The following is a 27,088-nucleotide window of genomic DNA, read 5'->3' as shown; positions in this document are numbered from 1 at the left end:
TATGGAATATCATCGTATAATATCTAGTATATCTTACAATATACATACTGGATATATTATATATATTATATCTATATATATTACATTTTCTATGTAATATTATATATATATATCTAATATAAATAATATCTAGTATATCTTATAATATATATACTGGATATATTATATATATATTACATTTTCTATATAATATTATATATATATATCTAATATAATATTCTGTTCGGCCATTAGAACCTTGTGCGATTCATTCCTTGTGAGGAATTAAATTCTCTGTAGAAATCACTCCATCTGTTATGTTTAGGAGATGGTTTTCTGAGCCCACGTGCCTGGTGCTTTGAAAAAACTGCTGAAGCAATCAATACCCAAAAGCTTGCAGGACCTCTGAGCGATTTCCCATCATAATATTGCCATTATTATAATTACTATAAGCTGCTGTTAGTACAGGAGCAATGTTTCAGGTTAAGCCAGGGCTCAGCACAGAGTCTGTGATTATGTGACCCTGTGTCATACTAATTTTAGAGGTGATACTATGGAGCATCCGTGTTCCATTGATAAGGTGATATTAAAATAAATATGCATTCAAATGAGATTAAGTCATTCATGGGTTTTTGCAGATAACAAGAGCACTCATTCATTTTGCAGCAATATCTCCTACTGAGAAACATGAAACTCTTCTGATTATTTCCTACCTGGTGACTTCAGAGAGGGAAATGCTGCATTTTATCTAAAAGCCTTATGGTGCAACACAGCTGAGGAGATGAATTTTCCAGGTTTGGCAGTCACTGACTAAGAATGTCTCTGGTTTAAGATGCAGATCTGTTATAAGAATTTCAGTAATACTTCCCAGGGTTTTTTTTCCTGCAAAATGCAGTTTGTTTTTCTGACCAAATCTCAGGGATTCCATCAGAATATTTTGTCACTAGCTGTATTTCAATAATAATAATAATAATAATAATAATAATAATAATAATTATTATTGTTATTGTTATTGTTATTGTTATTGTTATTGTTATTGTTATTGTTATTGTTATTTTTTTTTAAAGTTAAATCTATTTAAATTGATTTCCTAAATTAATTATGTTTAAAATTATTTATTTGAAAATATAAATTATTAAATACATATTTTAAATGTATACCATTAAATAGAATTATTTTTATTAAATTTTTAAATTATTTTAAATATATTTATTTAATAATCACCTTTTGGAGTTCAATTACTCCTTATTAAATGTCAGTTATAAATATATACAATATATACAATTCAAAGTTCAATTATATATATACAATTACTCATTAAAGCTCATTAAACTGATCCACAGAAATCTGATGACATGTCATTCCCTGATGTTCTCAATCACTCAAGACTTAGTTTTTCACTAAAAGTGGTAATAGCATTACAGCATGTTTAGAGCACCTTCCTAAAAAAAAAACCAGCACTTATTCCCATTGCAAAACAATCCTCAACTTGAACTGTGATTTAGTTATGTTTAAGTACTTCAGAATACATTAATTGAATTAACACTGGAGAAAAAAAAAACCCACATGATTCAGATCTATATTAAGAGTTTCACCTGGAAAAAACTTTGACCATATTTCAAACTTGAGGAAGGCAAGATGATAACATTCTCCACAGTGAAAACTCACAGACTAAATCTAATGTTACCTATGTTATAAAAACATTTTGAATGCTTTAAATGTAAGTTGACAGGCTGAGGTATTTTCTGTTTATTTTGCAACAGCTAGTACTTTATTCCCAGCTTAGTTTAGTGCCAGGATAGACAGGAGCTGCTGGCAATGGGGACACAAAAGCCATAGGACGACTTGCTTTTTGTAGGGTACATGATCCTAATGCATACAGAAAACTGTGGGTTTAGGGATGCTGGGGTTTTTTTCTATTTTTTGGATAAACAGCTAGGAAACATCACAAAACCAGGTAGTCATAGGTCATTATGCCTGCTCGATTGTACATCTAAAAGCAAAGAAATGCCAGATAACTGAGCTGTCTCCTGTCTTTTGTAGTTTTTCTGACAGAAGGACTTTGAAAATGCCATTAAAGAGCTTTTTGATATCCTCAGGGAAGAGTTGGTTAGACACAAGGCTCATGCCCTTAAATGTCCCACAGGCTGATGAAATCTTACTGCTTTTTTTATTTGTCCATTAATTTTACTGGACTTACCATGATTTATATATAACGATCCCTAAACTATATGGTTTGTAGTCTGCATTTGAAAGCACGCCTGGCTTAGTAGAGTTGCAAATTTGCCTCTGAAGTGGCTTTCTTGGCTAACAGTTTTTCTTATGAACTTGGAAAACAACAGGTTTCTCTTCTTTCCCGGAGGATTTTCCCAGTGATGGAGCTCAGACACAGGACGAAGATCCCGTTTTGATCCTAGAGTCAGTGGTGTGATTTTGCAATCAAAGCTCCCTCTGCCTCTCAGCCTGGTGAAGCCTTGCCTTTGGAGCAGGAGGAATTAGAAGGGAGAGTGTCTTTACTACTTCTCTGTTGTGAGAAGCAAGGAGATAAACTTTTGGAAAAATGCCACTTGGTTGGCCACCTATTCAATTTTTCGCACGTTCTGTGCAAAACATTCTGACTCTGTGTCTGGTTGTTGAAGTGTGAGCTGTTCCCTTGAAGAAATTTCTACCTTCTGCTCACAGGAGAGTGCTAGATTTGCACTCAAAAGCCAGGGAAACACAGGGAAGTGAGACAGCCTTGGAGTTGTCAGAACACCGAGTGAGAGGCTCATTTAAACTTCCTACCTGTGGCAGGGCTTGTGCTATTATCAGTTCAGGACTGCTATGAAGAGTGATGCTAATTCTTATTTGTCTGAAAAACCTCGCTTTACTAAGTTTCATCTAGGGTAAATACCTGGGCATGAATCATCAGATCTGACCAGAATCTCATTTCCAGTCTGACATCAATTATCAAAGCACCTTTGATAAAACATTAGCCCCTGGGAAAATCAAGATGCTCCCATCAAAAAAACACCCTATAATATTAAAAACAAACAAACAAAAAAAAAACCCAAAAAACAGTGTACAGAAATAAACACCCAGACAACAGAAGCAAAAGGGAAATGATGTTAGTATGAGTCACCTGACTGACTCTGTGTCTGGCGTAGATCAGGAGTGTTTCTAGAGCTGCCAGGGCATTTATTCAATGCTAAAATACTGCTTACAGAAGGGGAATGACACACCGTTATTTTCTCTGTGCACAGTTCCTGAGGTTTCTGGGACTTAGATTTTTCTTTAATAATTTCCAGTCCTAGATGCATTACTGATATCTTCTGTAATAGAGTGCCTTTCATTTCATCTCTTATAGCAGACACACCTTGCCCAGATCTGCTGGCAGTTTACAATCAGAGCTGTGAATATAAAAAAACAATGTCTACATGCGCTGGTCATTGTCTTTAAGCAATAAAATACAATCAAATCCATCCCCAAAGGCCAGGATGTGAGGAACTTCCTCTCAGTGAGTATCATACCAACCCTTTCCCCATCCCATCTGGGGCAGGTGGTAGAAGAAAGGTCAGAAAATCATTTAATACAGAGAATCCCTCTCTTTAGCCCTCTGATCTGCTACTTTCCCAGATAAAGTGTGGTAGATTTTCTTTACATCTTTATTGTCTCTATTCCATATCCTAAGGAAGTTTAAAATTAGGAAAGAAATTTTGTTCCCTAGTTTTAGGTTTCTGCACAGCACCGCAGGGAGAAGAAAATAAAGCAAAATTGTCAGCATCACCATAAAACCACTGTGGTGATGGAGACAAAATCTACAGTGATCTTACTAAGTAGGTTTCATCCTATTGCAAAGGTACTTCCTGAGAGCTGTCAACAAAATATCACACTAATAATATTTTTTAGAGATTTCTTTCCCCTTTTAATAACTGTTGTGACCTTCCTTTAATAAAGCTTTAATCTGGACAAGGCTGCCAGTGGAAAGCTGTGAATTTTCAAGTATTCAGCACTGTATTTCAAGGTTTCCTGAAGGTTCCTTAAACAAGGAAGGAAATTTATATATGTGTGGTACAAATATAGTGGTCCTTTGGATAAAAAAATGCCCTCCCTTCCCTCCACAAAACCACCCCCCCCCCCAAAAAAAAAAAAAAAAACCAAAGGAACTGAAACACCTATCACTTTATTGCATCAGTTCAGAGTAATCTTTCTCAAACCCATTACTGAGATGTGCTGCAAAAATTAATACACCACTTCATTTGCTTTCCTTTCCACTTTGACTGTTGAACACTCGCAAGCCAAACCCCAGAGCTGCAGTGCAGCTTGAGTTCTGAGGGTGCCCACTGACAGCCCTGGGGTCTCACCTGGCCATGGCACATGGGACCAAGCCTGGAACAACGAGCTCCGCTCGTGAAAGGCCATCAGAGAAGCCCAGGTGAAACTTGATTGCCCACGTAGAGCTGTAGGGCTAAATACAGAGCAAGAGGACTTGAAATAAAGTCAGTGAAAAATGTCAAAGCAGCTTATTGTGGATTTCTTCTTCTTAATTTTTCAATCATAATCAAATTTATGACACTTGCAAAATTTTGGCTTGTCCTACTGTTGGCCTAGAAAGGGACTGAGAGCAAGAAGATGGGAGAGTTCCCCAAAATTCTGAACACCTTTTCCCCTTATTGTTGTTTCAGATGAGGAAAGGAAGAAAACAGCATAAAGCAAATAAGAAGCCAATATTCAAAGATACATTTTGAACTCCCAAAATGTAAACTAGTAGTTGAAGTCTGTAATTAGACCCTTTCTGTGCTCAGAAAAACTGGAGCACCTGCAAAGTTACAAAAGACCTTGTTTTGTTGGGGTTTTTTTACATATAAGTTTCCTCGCTCTCCTCTGAGGTTCTTGAACCAGGAAGAATTTCTCTTTTGTTGGCAGTATCTGGCTCTTTGCTGGTTGATCTTTCTGCAATTTTACTCTCTGTCATCTCTTTGCCATCTGGTTTGAAGCGTTTCATAATTAAAGCAGAGAGCACTATGTACAAGAGACAGCATCCTGCCCGTAGTCCTGCAATGAGGCCAAGGTAGACATTCCTAGGGGACAAAAAAAGGGACAGAATACATTTATATTAATAAAACTTCCCGATTCAGTATGGAACCAAGTAGGATATAAAGAGCAGTTTGACAAAACCATTTCTTCTCAGCCAGGTATTTTTCATATTTGAAAATAAGAAATAGCCGGCAGAAAGCAAGTGACCTCATGATATTTAGCCCCAGACAGGCTCTAATCAGGTCTTAGAGTTCCAGCAGAAATGTCTGGAGTGTGCTGCCATTTGGCAGACTCTATTTTAGGGCTGCCAAAAGAGGAGCTGCACCAGCTGGGCCTTTTTGCCTATTGTCCCTGTCGTTCCCCAGCTCCTCACTGGCACACTCAGCTCCTGGCCACAGTTCCCCAGCCATTTGTGTCCTCCCTCCAAGGGGAATATGTGAGATTTCTTATACAATAGGAAGCAAATAAATGAGTGATGAGGGAGAGAATCTGCAAAGCTACACGTACTCCAGAGTTTTTCAGCCAAAGTGCCACAGAGTTACTCAGTGCACTTATTTCATTATTCAGGGCAGACAAAAGAACTAATTCTCGTGACTTCAGGCAGCACCCTGCAATTTTAGATGTCAGAGTGAATAAAAATTATTTGGTTTATTTCCCTATTAAGGTCTAGTCAGAGTAAGGAGCAGAGGTGCTGTTAAACCCTAATCAGACAGTTGGCATGAAGGAAGTCCACCTTGGTCCTTGCTGCCCAGATTCCCAAACCCTAATGAGGATTACCTGAATTCTTTTGTGTCGTACACTCGGCAGGATCCTGATCCCCCACAGCTTTTTGTCCCCCATTTCAAGCAGGTCTCGTCTATCAAGGCACCAAAATAAATAGGGGCTGGGAGTCCTCCTGCAACGAAAATTCTCATTGCATGATCTCTCAAACATGGAGAGCTCACCACTTAATGGCCTGTAGAGAAATGAGGAAGTGAATCTCCAGGTTTTTGAATTATGCCTGCATAGAATGGGACTAAATATCCAGTTCCAGCTTTGAGATGACAAGATTGGTGAAAATATTTATGCAGGTACTTAAAGGGAGTTGAAAAGATGGACGATTGTAGCTTAATAATATCCAGCAAGGGAAATGTCATCAATTCCCTTTAATGGTATTTTTATTAGAATTTTAACTTCCTTTGTTTAAAGAAATAATATGACCAACATTTCTTTTGCAATCCCTGGTGTGGAATTACACGCCATGACATATTAATATTTATGTGTATTGATGTATATACATTCAGGTCGTGCCATTAAAAGATGCTTAGTGCAGTGCAAAGGGATGAAATTAAGCACTTGCTCCACAGAAACTGGGTAATAAGTGTACTATTTATGTAGTCCTGAAAGAATTACTTTGAGACAGACAATAATGTTTTAATATCATCAGTGTGAGGGAGCATGTGCAATTTTCTGAAGTTAACTGTCTCACAAAAGTTGAAGATTGATTCTCTGCAGTCTTCAGCTAAAATAGGGAGATTGGAAAAGAGATCCAAATGACTACTTGGGCTTTTCTGCAAGGCAGAAAATCAGCAAACAAGGGAAGATGAGGCAAGGTTCGTTTGAGGCAGGGCAGACTATGTGTCTGATTAATTAAATTACTGTTTATTGCAGATAAACTCAAGAAACAAAATAATAGGCAAAGTAAATGGGAGCTTTAAGTGAATAATGGTCAGCAAAAGGGAGAATGGGTGTAGCTGTGTCCACAATTAAAAAAAAAAAAGAAGCTCAACGGTAAAATGAAATTTCCTTCCTTTGCCTCATTTATTTATTTTCAGTGTAGAGAAAAAATGTGAAGAGATAATCATAACATGTAAATACATAATGATAATAATATGTAAATACCAGGTAATCATAATATGTAAATACCAGGAAATATGTAGTAAGCACCTCCAAACATTTTGAAATGTATAGTCTGCTTACAAAGAGAAATTTTGGAAAATTTATTTTGTTTTTCTCTGGAGCAAGGGCACTGCAAGGGCTATCTTTGGTCAACCTCTTTGGCATCTTTGACTACCCACTCGAAAACCACAAAGAAATGAAATCTTACCTAATACTCTACCACCCAAAGTTTCTATTCCAACAGCAAAGGACTTCAGGTCTGGCGAAACAGATCTGGAAAGGAAACAAAACCAGCATGCTGAGGAACAGAGAAATGTATCTACAGCCGTGCTGAGAACATCTGCACATGCCCCACTGCAGGAGTTCTGTGGCTTACCCAGCACAGCCCACTGGAACCCTGACTGAAAAGATCCACCAGCGTTAAAGCTCAGATGAGGAGTCTCCTTCCACAGAACAACACCCACCCATTGAAATAAATGGAAGGATCTACAGAAACTCATCTTGAGCCAAAGGAAAACAGGCTGCGAATACTTTTGGGAGATGATGCTCAGGGACATGAAAGTGAACCCACCAAAAGAAGATAGTTCAGGCCCATAAGTTAAGCTCAAGCCTGGCTTTATGAGGGCTGCACTGTGCAGTGATGAGCAGAGGGAACAGGGGTGGGCAGTCCTTGCTGATGAAACCCACCTCTGCCTCCAGCATTTTACAGAGAGACAGCAAATGTGAGTGACCTGGCTATAAAAAACACCTCATTCCTACCAGTGGAAAGCAGCCTGTGTCCATCAGGTGAGCTGGAGAATTGACAAAACCCAGAGGCACAGGAGGGAGCCTTGCTGTGCCCAGCCTGCCCCCTGCACTGGAGTTTATACACCAGTACATTGTCTCTTCAGCATCACCATCAAAGGCTTCTCATCACACAAATTAGGGCTCTGAAAACTGGCCAGCCAGGTGAGCTTTGCCCATAACCCAGGCGTGCACTGCTCTTAGAAATACTGCTGGAAATCAGCAGCTTAGCCAAGTTATTTGGTCATGTACACTGAGCACTGTGATTCACCCATGAGCAGGAGGATAAAGACACTTCCACATGACAGGCACAAAACATTGTCTTTTCTTCTGAGCGTAAAATGGGGGTGCTGCTTTCCAAGTGAAGGAAGGAAAATGTAAAAAAAAAAATATTCCTGCTATAATTCTGCTTCTACCAGCTGACCAAAAAAATGGGAGTTTCAGACTTCTCCCAGCACAGAAGATATTGTGGCTTAAGGCTTAACAAAGGTACCTGTTTATCTCTGAATAATGTGAACAGCATTGGCTATGGCTTAGCATTGCATCTTATTGCAAGTCCAATGCTCTGGTAAAAACATCCCCAGCACTGGAATTGAAACCCAGCATTCAGGATCAGTATAATGCCCCCCCTCCTTTCATCACAAAAGTATCTACTCAGCATCAAATTAGAATTAAGTTTCTGGACAGATATTTTGCTCTGCCTCTGAAAAGAGCTAGATTTCAGAGTACAGGCAAATAAATCCTCAGGGGCACAATTTGATCCACATGCCATTCCTCACAGCAGGAATGAAACAGTAGATAGCATTTTCTGTTTCTCTTTCCCCAAGCTTTATGGTCAAGGTAAGGTAAAGTATTTCACCTAAACATAATCATGTATGTAGGAGTGCCTCCTAAGGCTAAAATAAATGCACATGCAGTCTGTAATGCTAAAAAATAGGGAAAGGCTTTGGTACAGCTTTCTCTTTGGCATTGTCCCAAAACTGCAGAGGAATTGCCAAGCCCGAGCCCTTGTCCTTCCACACAGCTGCAATTGTGAAACACCTGAAAGGAGAAGATGAGAAGAATTTATTTATTCACAATTCAGCATCAATAAACAATCATTTCATCAGCTAGATTTTTCACTCCCCCTGCCAGCCAGGCTGTTGCTGATGCTGAAAACACTTCTGGATTCATCTCTGCAGACTGATGGCCAGGTCACTGATATGCTCCAGCCTCTCTGAGCTGCCCCAGAGACACAAAGCCACTGGAGTTCTAGTTTCAGCCATGCCACTGCTAGAACAGAAGGTGCTCTGTCTGTGTTTAACATGGGGCCAAGCTACCAAAATCAGATGTGAACTGCTATGCAGCCATTCTGCTCAGGTATCCCATGAAGATGTGTAACAACAGCAACAAGAAAAAATAGAGGTGTGGACCAAATATGCATCATGCGTGTAGGTCATTATGTGCTTAAACAGCGTTTGGATTGATAGTGGGCTTTGAAGTTAGCAGGAGACATGGCTTTGAAGGCCAATTTCCCTGAAGTGAAGCCAGACAATATTGATGGGATGTTTAAATACAAGCCTGGTAATGCTGCTTGTCTTTTTCAGTATTGAAATGAAGAAATGTCAATGAAGACAATTCTGCTTCTGTCAGAAGATAGAAGCATTTGCACACTCTTCTGCAAACATAGTGTTTTTATCAGTCTTGCTCAGGTAGGATTATTTGCTTTGCTGCTGATAAAAGTGTCTTCCCTATATCAAATCTAAAGCTGCCTTCTTTTAACTTAAAACCATTGCTCCTTGTCCTATTGCAGAGTCATCTATCCCCCTGGATCCTTACCATATTCCTTCCTGTCCCAGATGATGATTTACACCCTGCAAAGCAGGCTGTCATGTATGTGATGCCATTATCCCCACAGACAGGGTCCCACTGGTCCACCTTGCAGCTGCACTCAGCATTGCAGCTGGCCATGTAGATGTGCTTGCTGGAGGAAAGGTGCTTCATTCTGGAGGACAACAGGAAGAAATTAAGGAATTATTTAGTGGAACTTTATAGTAAAAAAAATAAAATATATTAGGGAGTAGGCAGGGAAAACGTGGAGAAAGTAAAGTAATCAAAATGAACAGATATCTGCACTGTGAAGTTGTCATATGGACACTAAGGGGATTTCAGCTAAAGCAAAGTTCTCTTGGGATTTTTCATCAAGCATTAACAATTCTGTGGAGTGTCATTGAAAAGGCATGGAAATGAAAAGGCTGGGTGGGAATATGTGGTATTAATTTTGCATTTTGAAAGCTCACCCCGAGAAAAAGAAAATCTTACCTAGAATCTCTTATCACAGAGACATGGCCCAAGTAAAAACTTCAGCAGCAGATATCATGGATATCATACCACATCCAGGTGATAGAGGTAGGGTGTAAGAGTAAAAAAAAAAGTACATAAAACCAAAACAGCACTTGACATTTTTTTCACTGGATCCAGGTCACTGTATCAGGACACTCTGAGCACACGTTAGCAGTGCTCAGTTTCCAGAAAGTGTTAGGAACCCACCAGCTACAAATCATCCTTGCTGTGAAGTCAAATGTAAGGTAAAAATGTTCAAAACCTGCCTTTTCTTCCTCCTTCTTCCTTCCCTCAGCCAAAAGCACATATTATGTGGGCTACATTTCCCCCAAGTCTCTTGGAAGGGAAGAGAACGGAGGGATTTAGCCCTCATTAGGCTGCTCCTTGTCTTCAAAATAGAAATTGTTAAATAGGTAAAACACTAAAAGGGTCACTTAATCAGAAACAACCCTGGCATGTGCCCAAATCCTCCAGACTCAGTTCTCTTGGAGAAACTGTAAATGCTGTTTCAATATATGCTCTCTTGCTGTTTATACTTATTTTTAATTCTCTGTGGTATCAGATGTAGGGTTATCTCCACTGCACAAACCCCTGAAATATTTTCATGGCAAAAACTAAGCTCAAAGCTGAACTGGACATCAGGTTCACCAAGACAACTCAGATATTTCCCTGAGCATAGGCTCGGTTTCAAAAAACACAGGGCTGAGGTTCTGTCTGAACTAAAAATGCAGCAAGTCCTGCTGGGTCCAGTTTAATCCTTTAAAACCCCTTGAAATTTGGACCAGAGCGGGCTAGATTTCTACAGCAGGCAATTGTGGCAGGCTGCTAGAGCCTGGAAAAGGCTCTCCCATGGTGCTGGGAGGGGAGGGGGAACCTCTGCAGCACACAGTCCAGCAGCACTTTCACCTTCCAGGTGAGAAATGGCTCAGAGGCAACTCCAGCTAGCACAGGGGCTGGCAATCCCCCACGGGGGCTCACAGCTACTGATCTAGTGATGGAGGCAGTGCCTATGGGGAAGGTATTTCCAACACTTCTTCTGCATCCTGCTCCCCATGTAACAGAAAAAAAGGCTAGCTTTAAATTAAAGCTTTGAAAGAGAATATAGAAATTTAATTTGGCTGCAATAAATGTCATCTTTTTTCAGCAGCTTGCCGGAATATATAGATATATTGCCAGAAACAGGGAATTTAGGGAAAAGAAATAGAGAATTTAGGAAAAAGAAATGTCTAGTTTAAATAAATTCAGACAATAAAATTGTTTTCCCCATCCCCAGCTTTAGGTATGATATCAGACTGACAATTCTGTCTCAAAACCTAGGATTTTCTCCTGTGCATCAACCCCAAAGAAGCAGCTGTGACAAATGACTCAAGCACCCTGTAGCAATGTATCTGAACAACTTGGGCCTCAGTGGTGTTCTCATCAGAATTTTCTCTGGGCACTGTGGAATTCATCAAAGTCACTAAAACATAAACTAAGCTAAAATAAGAACGAAGAAGCTGAGAAACCAAATACCAAAATCACAAGAACTAAATAACAAAAAACTATGGAACACCTAAACTCTAATCAATCACAAATGCTAAGAAATGGAAATAAAAAAAAAAAAACACCAAACAAAAACCAAAAGCATCTATCAAAAATTATATACTTAAAAGTTTATAAAATCTATAAAAATATAAATAATGTAAACAGTAAACAACTTCTACTTGATCCTATTAGTCAATTATACTAGAGTCCTACATTTCCCACAATACCTTAAATCAAAGCTTTGAAAGAGATTAAAGAAATTTAATTTGCCTGTAATAAATGCCATCTTTTTTTAGCAGTTTGCCGGAATATATAGGTATATTGTCAGAAACAGAGAAGTTAGGAAAAAGAAATGTCCAGAAAATTAAAAGAAATTTTAAACAAATTTGGAAAATAAAATTGGAATATTTTCCCCATCCCAGCTTTAGGTATGTTATCAGACTGACAGTTCTGCCCCGAGCCCTAGGATCATTTTCTGTGCATCACCCCCAGAGAAGCAGCGGTGACAAATGACTCAAGCCCCCCAAAGGGAGGGGGTACAAACCCAGAGTAGGGCGCTGTCAGACCGGCCACCTGCAGCACCTCGCAGCCGCACGTGAAGTACAAGAGGTTCAGCAGATATGCCACTATAAAGGTGATGCATGCAAACTTGGCCATTTCAGTTACGTGGAGCTTGAATCTCTTGATCAGGAAGCCTCCTAGAAACATGCCCAGGATTGTGACAGGTAGAAGTATCACACCTGCAAATAGAGGGCAAGAAAAAGTGTCAACTGCTCTCACTTGCATTGGTTCTTTTAGAATAAATTCCTGGTTCTAGTGTTTTCAAAATATCAGATACCTGATATTTTTGGGCTGATTCTTTGGGGTTCTAAGATTTATCTAGTAATTCCACATTTATCTAGTAATTCCTTCTAGTAATTTCACATCCCCATTTTCTTTTTCAAATCATATCATGACTTTAGAAAGCTCAATCCCTAAATATTCATTTTTACTATATTGCTGTTTGTATGTAGATATGATAAAACCTGTTATAAACTGGAGTAAATGATAATGTCTTAGCTCATACTCACTTCATATAAAATAAAACATAAAACCTTATGAAAGCTACAAAAAAGTCTCTGAATGGAACGTAAAAGGAAGTTGCATCTGGTTCTGCACTGGATTCCATTTTGATCTGAGAGTGAATAATGAGATGATTTGCATTTAGATTTAATCTGCTCAGTTTTTCACCATCACCAGCCCTTACTTATACTTGCTGAACAGAGAGGTTTGACAAGGTGTTATTGGCAGGGGCTTGCCTTTCTCTGGTTTTTACTGTTGGTTGGTTTTCTTGGTCATTTCTGTAAAATTTTCTCAGCATTCAGAAAAAAAAAAAGATAGGAAAAAGAAAGTTCTTCCCACATTTGTAGCTGACTAAGGCATTGTGTCTTCAGGTCAAAATAATGCAATATCAGTTCTGCAATGACCTCACATAGCCTGATTTTCCTTCCAGATTATGAGACCATATCAATCACTGTAAGATTAATATAATTTCAGTATTCTTTTTTTGTAGAACACTACAAAGTATTTATTTCTAAAGGAACTGGTAGATAGAAAAACAGCTTTGAAATTAATGAAGTTACTCAAACTCTTATATTTTGGTTTCTTATAGCTTATAAAATTTGGATTTGTAATCAAAAGGAAAGAAGATTTATACCAATATGTTACTCTGAAAGGAAAAAAAAAATCACACATTTCATTAAACATTTTAAAATTTCTTTTCTATTCGTTTTTACTTAGTTGCAGGTGATGTCTGATGTGTGGTTTTTACTCATGAAAACAGACACAGCCCAAATCTCACTATGAAAAAAACTTCCACCCAGTTTTAATAATCCTCTAACTCACTGAATTAGGAGCACTAGGAAAATTAACATCCATTTGCAAAGTACAGTAAGAAAAGTAGGAAACCACTACATGCTTTCTTTTTAACCAAAAAAAGTTCACATAAGCTCCTTCTAAAACAGAAGGCAAAATAACAAATAAAAGCTTCCTTTTTGACACTGGAATTTGAAAAGTCGGGTACCTACCAATTAGAAAGATGGCTTTTGCCACGGATACATTAAATTGCTGCTCCATAAACTTTGTCTCATAGGTTATTATCCCAACAAGGGAATTGTACTGCAGAATAGTGAGGAAGATGAACACCACAAAAACTGGATTTCCAAACAGCTTCCTGAGTGCTGGCAAGAAATCTGCAATGGAGAGGTAAGTACTGTACACCCTGCTAAACACAGAGAAGAGTTGCTTTGGCATCCCTTAGACAGGGAAATTCACTCTGGTTTAATTGCTGGCTGCCTTGTTGCAGGTTATAATTCTGTGCTTATCACAACACACGATTGCTCAGGCGGGAGTTCTTGTTGCCAGCACGTGCCTGACTGGGGGAGCAGGGCCAAACAGCACAGTGGGTGCTGAGCTGGGAATCAGGGATCCTGGATTATCCTGTGTGTGGCACAGGGCTCCTCAGGCTCACAACACACCTTCTCAATGCCTGCACAGAGCATCAGGACCTTCCACCAAGAGTAAATTGTGGTTCCTAAAGCAGGAGCCATTGCCAACCACACAAAAACCCCACAAGAGGGTGATGTTTAGAGAAGAGAAGCACCTGGCCCCAAAAAAGGCTGGAATTATTTCTAGGACCCTTGGTTAGAATATTAAAATCCATTAAAATAAAGTGAACATAAACACCTGCATTTAGACCCTAGTCTGGCTCTTGGCACAGCTGCCTAAAAGGTGAGAGTTCAAAACACGTCTGCTGTAGGTGTGCACATATATACAAACAGCACCTTGGGTCTAATAATAAAAATATAAAAATAAAAGCAATAGCTGGTTGGATCTGGTGTTTCCTATATGAGATGAATTCAGCGTCCCTGAGCTCATACACAGGAGCTACAAATCCGGTGGAGTCCCTCCAACATCTAAGGTAGCCATAATGAGCTCCATGTTTCCTTCCCAAACATTTGCCTCAGTTTCCTTGCCAAGCCTGCCCACTATGCACTGATCATTAACAAGGGATGGGATGTTTTCCCCACTCTCTCTTCATAACCACGGGGTTGTAGCTGTAATACATCACCTCACAACTACGAAGTGAGGCTCTCTGGTGCTCAGAGAAAGAGCACAAGTTTTTTCCAGCTGTCTGACGTCAGGAGAGAACTGAAACTTGCCCTTAGCATGTAATTATAATAGCACAAATTAAAGAGATTTTTGTTGATAGTTTGCACTGCAAAAACGTGCATTTTGCTGAAGGTTGTGTGAGTCCATGCTCTGCTCACGATGCATCCATGAGACAGAATTCATATGCAAACATTTGAGCAGTAATATTTCACCTTTTACTGCCTCTGAGAACTTTAACTGTGGCTGAGCTGGGGGGTCTATTTTACAGGGATCTCCTTGAACAGACAAGTGACCAATCTTCAAGTTTCCATTCTCTCCTTCTTTTGGTAAGGAATAGGGCAAAAACCAGAAAGGCAATGAAGCAATGAAGTTGACTGCTCCACAGATAAGCAATCCAAGCCACCAGGCACCAACCCAACGAGTGTCCTTAGGATTTATGCTGATGGCATCTATAAAATACGGAAACACGGGAAAATAGGGTAAATATTATGCAGAGCAATTATTATACATTACTGTATATCCTCATATATATGATTAAAAAGCCAGAACAGAGGTGATCTATGTCCCCTGTGAAGAATTCAAATGCAGCTTGTAACAAATTATAGAATCATAGAATAGTTTGTGTTGGAAGGGATCTTTAAAATCATCTCGTTCCAAGCCCCTGCCTTGGGCAGAGACACCTTCCACTAGCCCAGGTAGCTCAGAGCCCCATCCAGGCTGGCCTTGGACACTTCCAGGGATGGAGCAGCCACAGCTGCTCTGGGTAAGTTGTGAATGACGCGTCCCTGAAGGGAATCAGTCCCATGCAGACAAAAATAAATGTGTCCGTTTAGGCCCATGGTGGCATTTCCTCGCCACAATCCTCCAATACTCTCTGGGGGAATGAGCAAAAGGACCCTTTACCACAAAAAAAAAAAAAAAAAAAAACACCCTTCCCTTTCTCAATTTCCCTCCTTCTCCATCACCAAAACTCTACAGTTTTTCCTCAAATTTCCTCAATTTTTCCCTGGGATTACGGACTTTAAAGTGATTTGAACAACGACATGAATTTTGAGATGAATCTTTGCTACATGCTTTTTAAGAGAACATACTTTTTGCAAAGTGTTGAAAGTGTCCATGAGCCTTTCCCTGTTCCCTCAAAGTGGGAACATGGCCTTTTATTCAACCAATCATTTGTTCCCAGCTGCACAGCAAGGGTGTAACAAGTGTGTGTGCAAGCATTAAAAAAAAAAACCCACAGTGGGGGTTTTTCAAGGGCTATTCCAACCACGCTACTGTGGCATTCACATTCTCTGGACAGAGAGACATAATTCTGTCCCTCAGGAGAAGCACGGAGAGAAGAAGAGAAAACAATCTTTATCTCTGCTCCTTTGTTTTCCCCATGTGGAATTTAGTATGGAGATTGTTTACCTGAAGTGATTGCTTGATTAAATTCTAGTAAGGGTTGTTTGGGTTCAATGACCAATCGGATCCAACTGTGTCTCAGACTCTCAGCAGGCAGACACAAGTTTGTTAGTTAATTAATAGATAAGTAAAAAGTATATATGTAAAATAAGATAATCTCTCTTTAAATAGTATATTAATGTAACATAGTATAATTTTAATAAAGCTATCCTTCAGCCTTCTGATCTAGAACCAGACATCATCATTTCTTCCCCATCAGAGTTACCTAATTTACTACACACTACAACACCTGATTTTAAAACATCATTTTTTGAGCAGGAAAAGCTCTCCAGAGAACCCCTGCTTTTGGGGCAGTGAGCTGGGAAGGTGCTTCTTGGTGTGGGGGTTCCTACACCCAGACAGCTTCTGGCTTGATGTGCCACCCCACGGCGGTGTCCACTGGTGCCTCACCGATGTCCACGACGCCGACGTCAACCCAGAGGCTGGCACAGAAGGAGCCCAGCAGGAAGCCCAGCGTTGGCCCAAACATGCCCGAGGATCTCACCAGGCCTGCAGGAGAAGGGAGACTGAGCAAAAAAACCTGCATGGACAAGGCAAGCCTTCATCTCTGAGGGCAAGGAAATGAGAGAGGAAGAAGCAGGCCGTTAGGGAATGTCCTGAGGTGCAAGCTGCCCTAACCATAGCTGTGGTGGAGATCAGAAGCTGGGATGCCCCTAGGAGCAAATGAATAAGCTGTGAAAGCTACCACAAACCCAGAAACCCACACTGCATTTTGCTGACCTGATGTGCAAATAAAGCACGATTTGATTTTGGTTACCACTACTAGTAATCAACAAAAAATAAAATAAAATATCTTCTAAGTAATTCAAGCATAGGTTCTCACCTTCCCTCGCCACTTTGTGTTGTTCTGTTGAAATTTAATTGTGAGCAGGTAACGGGACCAAACTACAACTCAGTAATTTGGGTTCCTGAATTCTAGTGCAGAGCTGACACCTTGAATTTGCAGAAAGATTCATTCCATTAGAAAAGAAGGCATTCTTTACCAAACGCCTGTAAGTCCTTGCCCACATCCAGCACTGTGCTCTGTAAATCCTATTGTGTTCTACTGCAGGGATTTTCCTCCTGAGAGAGAGTTGGTTTTGCAAACTCTCTTCTGAATGTAGTGACTGCTCAGTTCATCACCCAGAACTTCTGTAATAAACTATTAAATCTTAACAAATATGCTAAATTTTCTGTTCCTTCCCATGGCAACTCTAGTATTATTGCTGTCACCACAACTCTACCAAAATAATTTTAGTTCATTCTATTAAGAAAATGCTGGCTCTGCCTCAAAATAACTTGTGTTCTTACTCAACAAAATATTAAAGGACAAGGGAAAAAGGAGAGACAAAGCTGAGATTTCTTGTTCAAGTTAAAACAATGAGATTAATGCTCAAAATTCATTAGCAAGGCTTGACTGATATTTTTTATTATAGGACAATTTTTTGTTGTTGTTGTTTGTATTTTACAAGAACACTGATTATAAATCGATTCAGCCAGATGATGAAAAATAAGATATAGAAAAGAATTAAAGTTAGCCAAGAAAAGAAAGTTCTGTTCTGTGGAAAAGACTGTTTCAACTTTCACTTTTTTTTAAAAAGTGGTTCAGTCCACCAAAATGGAATAAGTGACTGAAAACTGCTATTCTGAATGTAAAAATGAAATATTTTAATAAACTGTAAACTAAATATTTCTCTGATGTCAATAAATTTCCATTTTGGCTGAATCCATGCTATTCGCCATGCTTACTTTATCTTTTTGATCTTATTTGCCTACTAGTCCCCAGCCTGTCCCAATCTCTCCCAGATTAAATTCCGACAAGATAAAAATTCAGCTAAACTTTTAAAAATACCTTTAATCAGAAGCTCAGAGGCGATTACAAATATTTTGGACAACTGCTGAGTGGAATGCTTGTTTTTGACAGCTAACTCCACAATACTTCCATTTTCTTCAACCTGCAGATTTCCTCATTCCCAAATGAAGACATTGGCCATGGCCTTACCATGTAGCATTACATGCTGAGCTCTTCCTGAAACTGTGTCTTACTGTCTTTCTGACCAGCTCAGTTTCACCAAACTGACTTCAGGCCGCACAAACACCCCACGCTACCAGATCAGTTTGCCAACAAATTAATTAGCTTGGGTGTAAGCCTCTCTGTCTTGGGCAATAGGTTATGTGCCGTCAAAACAAGATCAAAACCCCAATTAGAAAGGATTTGTTACAACACCCTGGCAAGGTGTTGTTTTTCCTTCAGCAAAGAGTGACTTTAAAAAGCTTTCATCAGGAAGTGTGCTGCATGTGAAATACAAAACATCGGGTAAGAGCTCCTGAAACACATTCCTGTTGCTGTAATTAATTGTGACTTCATTACAGATCCTCACATTCCCTTATCTCTGAAATATTGATTTGGTTCTCTGAAGATGTGGTATTGAGGTCGATATGCCAGATAAGACAGATATAACTTTGCACTTTGGGGAAATGAGTATTTGTTTATGCTTCTTTTCATCACAGAAGCTCCTCTGGGAAAGCAAAAAGACCATCCTGGAGTTATCCCTAGAAAATAAATATGAGACCTCTTTGGCACTGCTTGGGTTTTTCTTTTTTTTTTGTCTCTGTACAGCTCAAAGTTACCCGGATACATTTTTTTGTTGAGTATTTGCTTGACTATTGAAATGTTAAAGAACAGAATGTCTAGCATAAAAATGGCTCATTTGTACATTACCTATGTAAAATGCTGAGTTTTCTTCTTTAGAAAAATCATCAATATATGAAACTCCCAGAGGCATAATTGGTGCTTCCCCAATTCCACGTAGAAGGTTCCCCACCAACACAAAAAGCCACAGATAGGAATGTGTTGTTTTCTCACATCCTGCAGGCCATAAACATTTGTACTTCTGTGAACATAACTCTGTCAATGCTTTACAGCAGCAGTAAAATAACATTAAATATGGGGATTAACAATCATTATAGGGTGGGTTTATGTATATCATAGTTTCTAGCAGGGGTTTTGCTGCTTTCCACTAAAAAAGGGTGTCCAAAGGCACAAGCAGAAGAGAATCCAGCATCAGAGTTTTATCTTACCAGCATTTATCACTGTGCTGAGTGTTTCTGTAGCATCTGTGGCTGGAGGGCCCTCAGCCCCTGGGGAGCAAGCTGACACACTCGCGGAGGAGTTGTCCACACTAACAGTTATCCTTTCATAATTGTAACTGGAAAACAACTGTGTGAAATACAACTGACACGTGAAGGACCTTGCTTTGCAGGAAGCATGTCTGAGCCCTGTGTTCATGTGTGCTCATTCCTGCCTCACGCACACAAAGTGGAGGGAAGGCCCATTCCCAGTGCTTTGCCAAAAAAAAATGGGTGTCATCTTCTTCACGCCATTTTCAAGTGCTCTGATGATTCTAACCCCAGTATTTTCCTGAGCTAAAAAGCAACAAATCTGCTTCCAGAGATCATTCTTTAGACTGCAGGACAGAAGCAGAGTTCGCCCACATCTGTCTACACACAGCAGGGCTGATGTTTTTCCATAATGGCAGCTCTTTCTTACCTTTGTGCCAGATGCAGGCCTGCCAAGGGATTGGAAAGGTATGACCTGTGTCTGACAATTATGTGTTATAGCTTAAATGTGAACGGGGTATTTAGATATTTAATTTTCCCCAACTTTAGATTAAAATCTTCAGCATTTTGAAGTGCTTATCATGAGTAGCCACCATGGAGAAATAAACCTTTTCCATCAAGATCTAATTACAGTTCACTTAAAGATAAAAAAGGGAACATCGTTTAAAAAAAAATATATATATATACCTATTTTTATATATATCCATCCCAGGTGAAAAATTCAACCCATTTTATCCTCTAGCAATAAGTTCTGTAGAAATCTGAAGTCTCTCTCCTTCAGCAAGAGGTAAGCTTTCAGAGAGGAAATCAGAGAGCCAAGATTAAAAAATCTACCCATTTTCCTGTTGGAATAGCTGGAAGAAACTACTACTGCCAGGCTTTTAACTCAGATGCATGCTTTAAAAAACACTTTGTATTATTAAGTTCCATTAGTGCATAACATGAAAAGTCTCCATATTTACCGTCCCATCAGGAACTGAGGCATCACTGACAAAAAAGCTCCTACAGCCATGATGAGACACCCAACAGCAATTATTTTTGGCCTGTGAACTCTTGGTCCAAGGTAGCTCACCAACACCATCACCATTAAGTTACCTGCATCAACAGGAGAGAGAGAGCAAGCACAAAAAAATAGGTTTCTTTTGGGAGTGAAAGTTACTGAGAAGCACTTATCCACTTTTGAAGTACACATACCTATCTCAAAGCTGCCATCAATAATGCCAACAATCGATGATGAGATTTCAAATCTCCTTTCAATTTGACTGGACATGCTCTTCATGTAGCTTCCAGAAAATCCTTTGGCAAAAAAGGAAAAAGCTAGAGCTCCAAGAAATATCTGAAGAGAGAAAATAATTGAGTTTGCAAAGTAACACTTTTTGCTTTACGGCTGGATGCCTGAGCAACCCACTCAAGAAGCACAAAAATCATATGCTTTGCTTTCTAATTCTCTGTGAGGAGAATCTTCCTATTGTTATCATTAAAACAAATTTTACTCTCTTTTTCAGGGTGGCCTCAAAACCTCTGCTACTTCAAAGAGAAGGAAAATTGACATTGATGGTATGCACCTTCTAACTGTCTAGTACGTATTGGTCCAGCTGTTTCCTTCCTCAGGAAAAACTTGCAGCATAATGTTGCTTATTTCTGGTACTTATCTCACATACTTATATCTGGTACTTATATCTTATTACCTCTCCTTCTCCTGTTTTAAAACACATGAATAAAAATATATATATATCTGCAACTGCCACTGTGACTATAGCATGCCTCTAAATGAGTTGTTAGCAAAATATGACCTCATTTTTAAACTTCTGAGCACATTTAACTTCTGTGTGCTTGGAATCACAACCATAGAATAAGAATGGTTTGGGTTGGAAGGGACCTTAGAGATCATCTTGTCCCACCCCTTGCCATGGGCAGAGACACCTTTCACTAGACCAGGTTGCTCAGAGTCCCATCCAACCTGGCCTTGGACACTTCCAGGGATGGGACATCCACAGATTCCGTGGGCAGCCTGAGCCAGGGCATCACCACCCTCACAAAGAAGAATTTCTTCCTAATATCCAATCTAAACCTACTCTCTGTCAGTTTGAAGCCATTCCCCCTTGTCCTGCCACTCCAGGCCCTTGTCAATATTCTCTCTTCATCGTTCTTGCTGGCTCCTTCAGGTATTTGAAGGTCACAGGGAGGTCACCCCTTGGGTATGAGCCTTCTCTTCTCTAGTCCCAATTCTCCAGCTGTTCCTCACAGCAGAGCTGCTCCATCCCTCTGTGTCCCTCCTCTGGGCTGGCTCCAGCAGCTCCATGTCCTTGTTGTGCTGGGACCCCAGGAGGCAGCACTGCAGGTGGAGTTTCAGCAGAGCAGGGCAGAGGGGCAGAATCCCCTCCCTCCCCTGCTGCCCAAATCCCTCCCATCCCCCTATGGATGCAGCCCAGATCATTTTCCCCACCACATACAGCACCAAACAGTGCCACACATGACTAACTGAATTTTGATAGGGCTTCAAATGGCAATTCAGCATTCCAGAGAAAACATGTGGTGAGGGCTCTTCCATACCTTTAGCTTTGAACAATTATGGCACACAGTCTTGGCAGGAGCTGCACTGCCATCACTGTCCTGGAACAGTGATTTCTCTTTAAGCTGGCCAGCAGTCATTGGTCTGTCCATGGTTTTCCTTCTCTAGGTCTGAAATGTTTCCTGTTTGAAAAATATTGCTATGTTTAACTATTATTGGCATAATAATTGCATGTTCCAATGTTTTTCAGACATACTCAGTGGCAAGACACTACTTGAGATATCTGCACAGTGACATCTTTTCTTGGGAGGGACATTAAAGAGTGCTCAAAGTAACTACTGCAACTAATTAAGGACCGGTGCACCTGATTTGTGACATCTGCTTTCTAAAAGGCTCCAGGACTTCCTTGGACAGATGGAAAAGTTATAGATAACTCCCTGAAGATTTTTAGAAATCTCTGTGGAAAAGGAAAGTGTCCAGGCAGCTGGAGGCTGGGACAATTTGTCAGAAAAACACCTTCACCACACTTGATTTTTGATCACTGTTCCAGAATAAATGGACCTTTGGTATGATCCAGTAGGCTTCTACTATCATATTTCTGAGGATTTTCTTAGTGAACACTACCATTCTGTCAGCATTTGGATGAGTAACATTATTTATTGGATAAATCTTCGTAGAATCAGACCACAAATGATGACAGGGTAGAAAATAGGGTGAGCAGTATGGTAGGTAAAGATGTATTAAGGGGAAAGAGAGCACTGATTAAAAGAAACAAATAATGACTATCTGTAAGCCCACAAGCCTTCCCAAGTTCCTACAGGACAGATGATAAATGTAGATATTTTAATAAGACTGATTTTTAAGTTTAAAAGTTGGCTCTGATTCAAGGAATCATCTTAGCTGTGTTGGCTGGTGTAGATTAAGTTCATCAGGGGAAAGCAGCTAATACTGGGACATCTGGAATGATAAGTTTAAAAAAAAAAAAATTACAAGTTTGTTGGAAAACTGGTGCAATAGTACCAAAATCAACCAGTTAGCTCCTATATATACCTTTGCACGTATATTCAAGGAATATAGAGAAATATATATCAAGAAATTGGCCTTTTTTTTCAAGGAAAAAAAAAAAAAACAACATTTCCCCCCCAAGACACTGGAATCTTAAACACGCCACGCTGTTTCAGTCACATGGGAACTTTCCAGGTTTCCCTCCTGCAGGCCCCTGAGGCCAACTGACCCATGAGTGGAGCCCACCTAAGTGTTGTGGGAGATTTTTGACACCGGGCTTGTGGGGATGTGGCAGGGTCCCAGGATAGCCCACAAACATCATCGGGATCCTCTGAGGAGTTCACCTCTCCCAGGCGAGGTGCCCTGGGCTGCCTGGATTCCCTGGGAAATGTCCACCTATGCCCGAAAGGACAACGCACTTCGAAACCCAACAATCCCCCAGAAATTGCTCATAAAAATAGGCACTACTGTCTCACAAAGAGACATAAAGCCTCATAAGGACTCTAACTTGATTTTTGTAAATTTCAGTTCCAAATCCTACTCCAGTAGGAGGGGACTGTGAAAAGCAAACGTATATTTCAGACAAAGCCACAGATAAAATTTCTAAAGGTACCTAATCTTCCTTAAACCATCTTCAGCAGCTTCTAAATAAAAAAAAAAAAAGTTTTAAAAGTAAGCTATAGATAATTAAAGTATGGTGAAGTCAGACTTACCCCAGTCTTTATAGGATAGGAGCTGAAAGACAGTTCTCTAAAGCAAATACATTCTTTATTGATTTGTATTTTGCTGATGATTAACTTTGTGAACCATCTGACTCTGGTAAATAAATAGTATCTAAATCGGTGACATGATTTTCTTTTCAATATATCAAATTTTAAATATAAAATTCTATTTATGGTGCCAGACTAATAATCTACCTGAAACTCAAAGAAAATGTTAAATTGTAGAAACACTTATCTTACACCTAATCAAGCAATTACATTTTCCATAACCACTCTATGAGAATCTGAACTTTGGCAAACCAGTGAATGATTGACACCAGTGGTATTTAAAATTAAATGAAGAAACAAAACTGATAAAAGATTTAATTTATGAATTAGGGGTAATGGATAGTTTTTCTACGGAGGGATAAAATACGCTGCTCCCGACGGGAGCGACAGCACTTATCCTTGGGGAAAAAAAAAAAAAAAAAAATTGAATTTGCAGAATTGTACCTTTGCACTTTACATAAAGTCTTTCAAGTTTAGTGACAACGAGATGTGCAGAAAGGCTGCACTGGCAGCTCACAACAGAGCAAACAAGCGGAGTAAGCAGCAAATGGAAGGGAGGGACAGAGAGAGCACTTACTTTGTGTCAGAGCGCTGTCAGGCTGTTTCTCTCCCGTGCTCCGGGCTCCAGGCTCGGAGCCAGCGCAGCGTCACAGCCAAAGTGCTGCCTGCTCCCAGAAGTGGAGCACTTCACCACATGGTTTTTAAACCTTGGATTTCCTTCTTACGGTGATTGCAAAACTTTCCCACAGTCAGGGCACAGGAGCTGTGCAGAAGAAGGCAGGTCTGGTGCTGTCACTGCTTTGGCAGCCTACCTGCCACCAGTGCCAGCCTCTCCCGGCTGGAACAACTTGTTTTCTTCACTCTTTCTTTTTTTTTTTTTTTTTTCTTTTTTTTTTTTTTTTTTTTTCCTTGATGCCTAAACATTGGAGCTGCATTAAGCACCTCTCAAAGGGAACTCCCAACCATCCACCCAACAACCATGGAGTGGTTCAGCTCAGGCACAAGAGCCCTGGGAGGGCAGGCTCAGCTTTTCCAAGCACCTGGAGCCTCCTTGGTGCCTTGGAGGAGGGTCACAGAGACACCAAGGGATGGCTGAGCTCCCTGAAGAGCATCAACAGCCCGTGGACAGTTGTGGGTATGAGCCCTCTGTGTCACAACCCCAATGCAGAGGTTTGCATGGAGAGCCTTGATTATCTTCTTTTGTATAAAAACACATTAAGGGATTTGCTAAGGACTAAATTAACTCAATTAATTATATGGAATCATAACATTTAGTCAGAACTAAAAAAATCGTTATGAAAGCTAAAAGAAATTATAAACTTGCTAAGTACATAAATATGCAAGCTCTCATTGCCCCCTGAAGCTTGCAGGCTAACTGCAGACAATCATTTTACCTGCCGTATTTGCACTTGTTTTTGGATTTTGCTCGATAGAATTTTACACATTTTACTGTGATCATTATATGTTTATTGATTTATTATGGGTCTTAATTTAAAGTTTCAATTTTTCTGTTTTACCAGCAGGACTATATGCTCTCAACATTTGCTCTCAGTGAGCAAATCAAAACACAGCTTATTTCTACCATTTCATAAGAATATTTGCAACAGAAATGTTATTTTCTATGATCATTTTAATGCAGTGCTCCTGCATTACTATTTAAATGCTGACTTCTTGCTTAATTAATTTAGCTTCAATGCAAGGGAACAATGTACATGTTGAAACTCACTTTCTCTTAAAAGAGTTCAGAATATGGAAAATCCATCAAACCTATCCTTCAGATAAATTGATTCTCATTTGCATACTTTTACTCCGGCATAGAACATTCATCTTTGCCTACTTCCTAATGCCTTATTTTTTAATGTTTAAAAAGCTTAGATTCATTTACCAGAATATCATTAGAATGAAGCAGATTTTGCATCACCTGTAAATTTACAGTACATGTAAATTTACATGTACTGCAACCTGCATTTGGACTGCTTTTAACTATTACAATATTGCAAAGTTTGCAGGAAAAAAGTGTATGAACATTAGCAATGGGTTCCCTATTTATTCTTGTCAGTCTGCAACCAGGTGGGAAGAGTGAAGTTTGTTGGAAAGGCCCCAGCAAGCCCATTGTCTGTCAGGAGAGCAGGCTCTTAAACACAGTTCCCAAGACGAGACACCCACAAGAAATGTGTTTTAAAGTTGAATACACAGAAGTTTATCTAAGGGAGTCATGATCCTGTGCTCCTTGCATGCAGATGGTAATATCCACTCACAAGGCAGCACCACATGGATTCAGTGCAGACACGTCCAGATGAGCCACTCACGTTCACCTCATAGAGGAGGGCAAAGAAGTATTTCCAAAGACATGCGCCCTTTGATCTATTCTAGATACTTACTTTAGGTAGGAGATGGGATGAACTCCAGATATGGATGTGAAAGGCTAGCCAAGATCAGCTTTTGGCAACGGAAAGTCAGGAGAGATGAATCCCACCACAACAGACTTCATAAAAAGTCTTCTGCAGCTTTTGCAACCAGAGCTCCAGTGCCTGTGGCAGCATTTGCCATCATGCCTTGTCCAAATCAGCTGTGATACAGCAGCTGCTGGCAGGTGAGGAACTTCCTTCCTTGCTACGGAAGGGCAGTCCTGGAGGGGCAAGGCACATCTGCCAGCTCCTGGCCAGCCCAGGGGCACATGCCGGAGGAGCGCAGCACCAGCTGCACACACCAGAGCCAACAATAAAAAAAATAAAAAAAAAAATAATAAAAAAAAAACCACACAATAGGAAAAAGAAAAGGATACCTGCACATGCCACACCGTGGGCTGTTGTGTCAGCCACCAGCCTGACAACTGGCTGTACTGGGAACCTGTTCTGCAAGGCCCATGGCAGCACAGAAACTCAAAAACAGGAGAGGAGGTTACCAATGAGGAAGTGTTTGCTGCTGCTGCTGCTGAAGTGTTGCTGCTTCCAGCGTGAGCAGCGCTGGCTGTGCCCGGGGGTGGCTGCAAGAGCCCCCTGCCAACAGCCCCAGGAGCTGCCTCCTCCCAGCCTGGCTGTGCAGCACCACCTTCCACCTTCCCAGAGCAGGACGTGGTGTCCCTGATGGGATGTGCCTGGCTGGCTGCAGAGCAGCAGCCGTGTGTGGTGAACCACATCTAAAGGGTGCAAAGGTGCTCTGCGGCCAGGGACACACGAGGACACCCCAAGAGAGAGTGCCCAGCCATCTTCTTCCTCCAAGAGGTTATTTGGTGTGGCAGTCACTTCAGAAACTGCAGAATTTTCAGCCCTGGCCTCCTGCCACGCTGAGGTGAAGCAGATGGCAGCTGCCACTCCGGAGCTGCCTCGTGCTCATCGGCAGAGAAAGCTCTGTCACTGCTTGAGTTGTGCTTGGCTGCACTGATGGAGCTTTCCTGCCAAGCACATCCCCAGCCTGGAGCAGCACAATCCCAAGTGCCAAGCTGGCAGCCAGAACACTGTGTGTGCTGACGGGGTTGCAAGGGAGCTCAGTCTGCAAGTCACACCAGGAGGAGGAACATGAATTCTGACAGATTGTACCTTACTCCTGCCGAAACGCTGAAGGACAGCACGTGCAAAAAGAGGGC

General features: G+C 40.4%; 1 protein-coding gene across 3 annotated transcripts; it reads right to left on the bottom strand.

Annotated features, from left to right (window-relative positions):
• Positions 1-4,345: 4,345 nt before the first annotated feature.
• LOC137474867 (solute carrier organic anion transporter family member 1C1-like) lies at positions 4,346-23,601 on the bottom strand. 3 transcript variants are annotated; one of them, XM_068191876.1, is made up of 15 exons: positions 23,442-23,601; positions 21,769-21,909; positions 20,410-20,551; positions 20,178-20,310; positions 19,177-19,304; positions 18,818-18,964; positions 16,507-16,605; positions 14,865-15,101; positions 13,569-13,733; positions 12,047-12,242; positions 9,475-9,640; positions 8,516-8,697; positions 7,082-7,146; positions 5,773-5,890; positions 4,346-5,039 (listed from the first exon to the last, which is right to left on the bottom strand). In XM_068191876.1, the coding sequence occupies exons 2-15, from the start codon at positions 21,877-21,879 to the stop codon at positions 4,817-4,819; spliced, it is 2,112 nt and encodes a 703-aa protein (XP_068047977.1). In that variant the 5' UTR covers positions 21,880-21,909; positions 23,442-23,601; the 3' UTR covers positions 4,346-4,816. The 3 variants fall into 3 exon arrangements, with proteins under 3 accessions (XP_068047977.1, XP_068047978.1, XP_068047979.1); XM_068191877.1 differs by having other exon boundaries at positions 23,446-23,601; XM_068191878.1 differs by lacking the exon at positions 23,442-23,601 and having other exon boundaries at positions 20,410-20,511; positions 21,769-21,893.
• Positions 23,602-27,088: the final 3,487 nt, after the last annotated feature.

The sequence above is a fragment of the Anomalospiza imberbis genome, chromosome 5 (assembly GCF_031753505.1).
Source record: "Anomalospiza imberbis isolate Cuckoo-Finch-1a 21T00152 chromosome 5, ASM3175350v1, whole genome shotgun sequence".
NCBI lineage: Eukaryota > Metazoa > Chordata > Aves > Passeriformes > Viduidae > Anomalospiza > Anomalospiza imberbis.
Note: the sequence above shows the minus strand (reverse complement) of the source record. Positions and strands in the feature narration are given on the sequence as shown.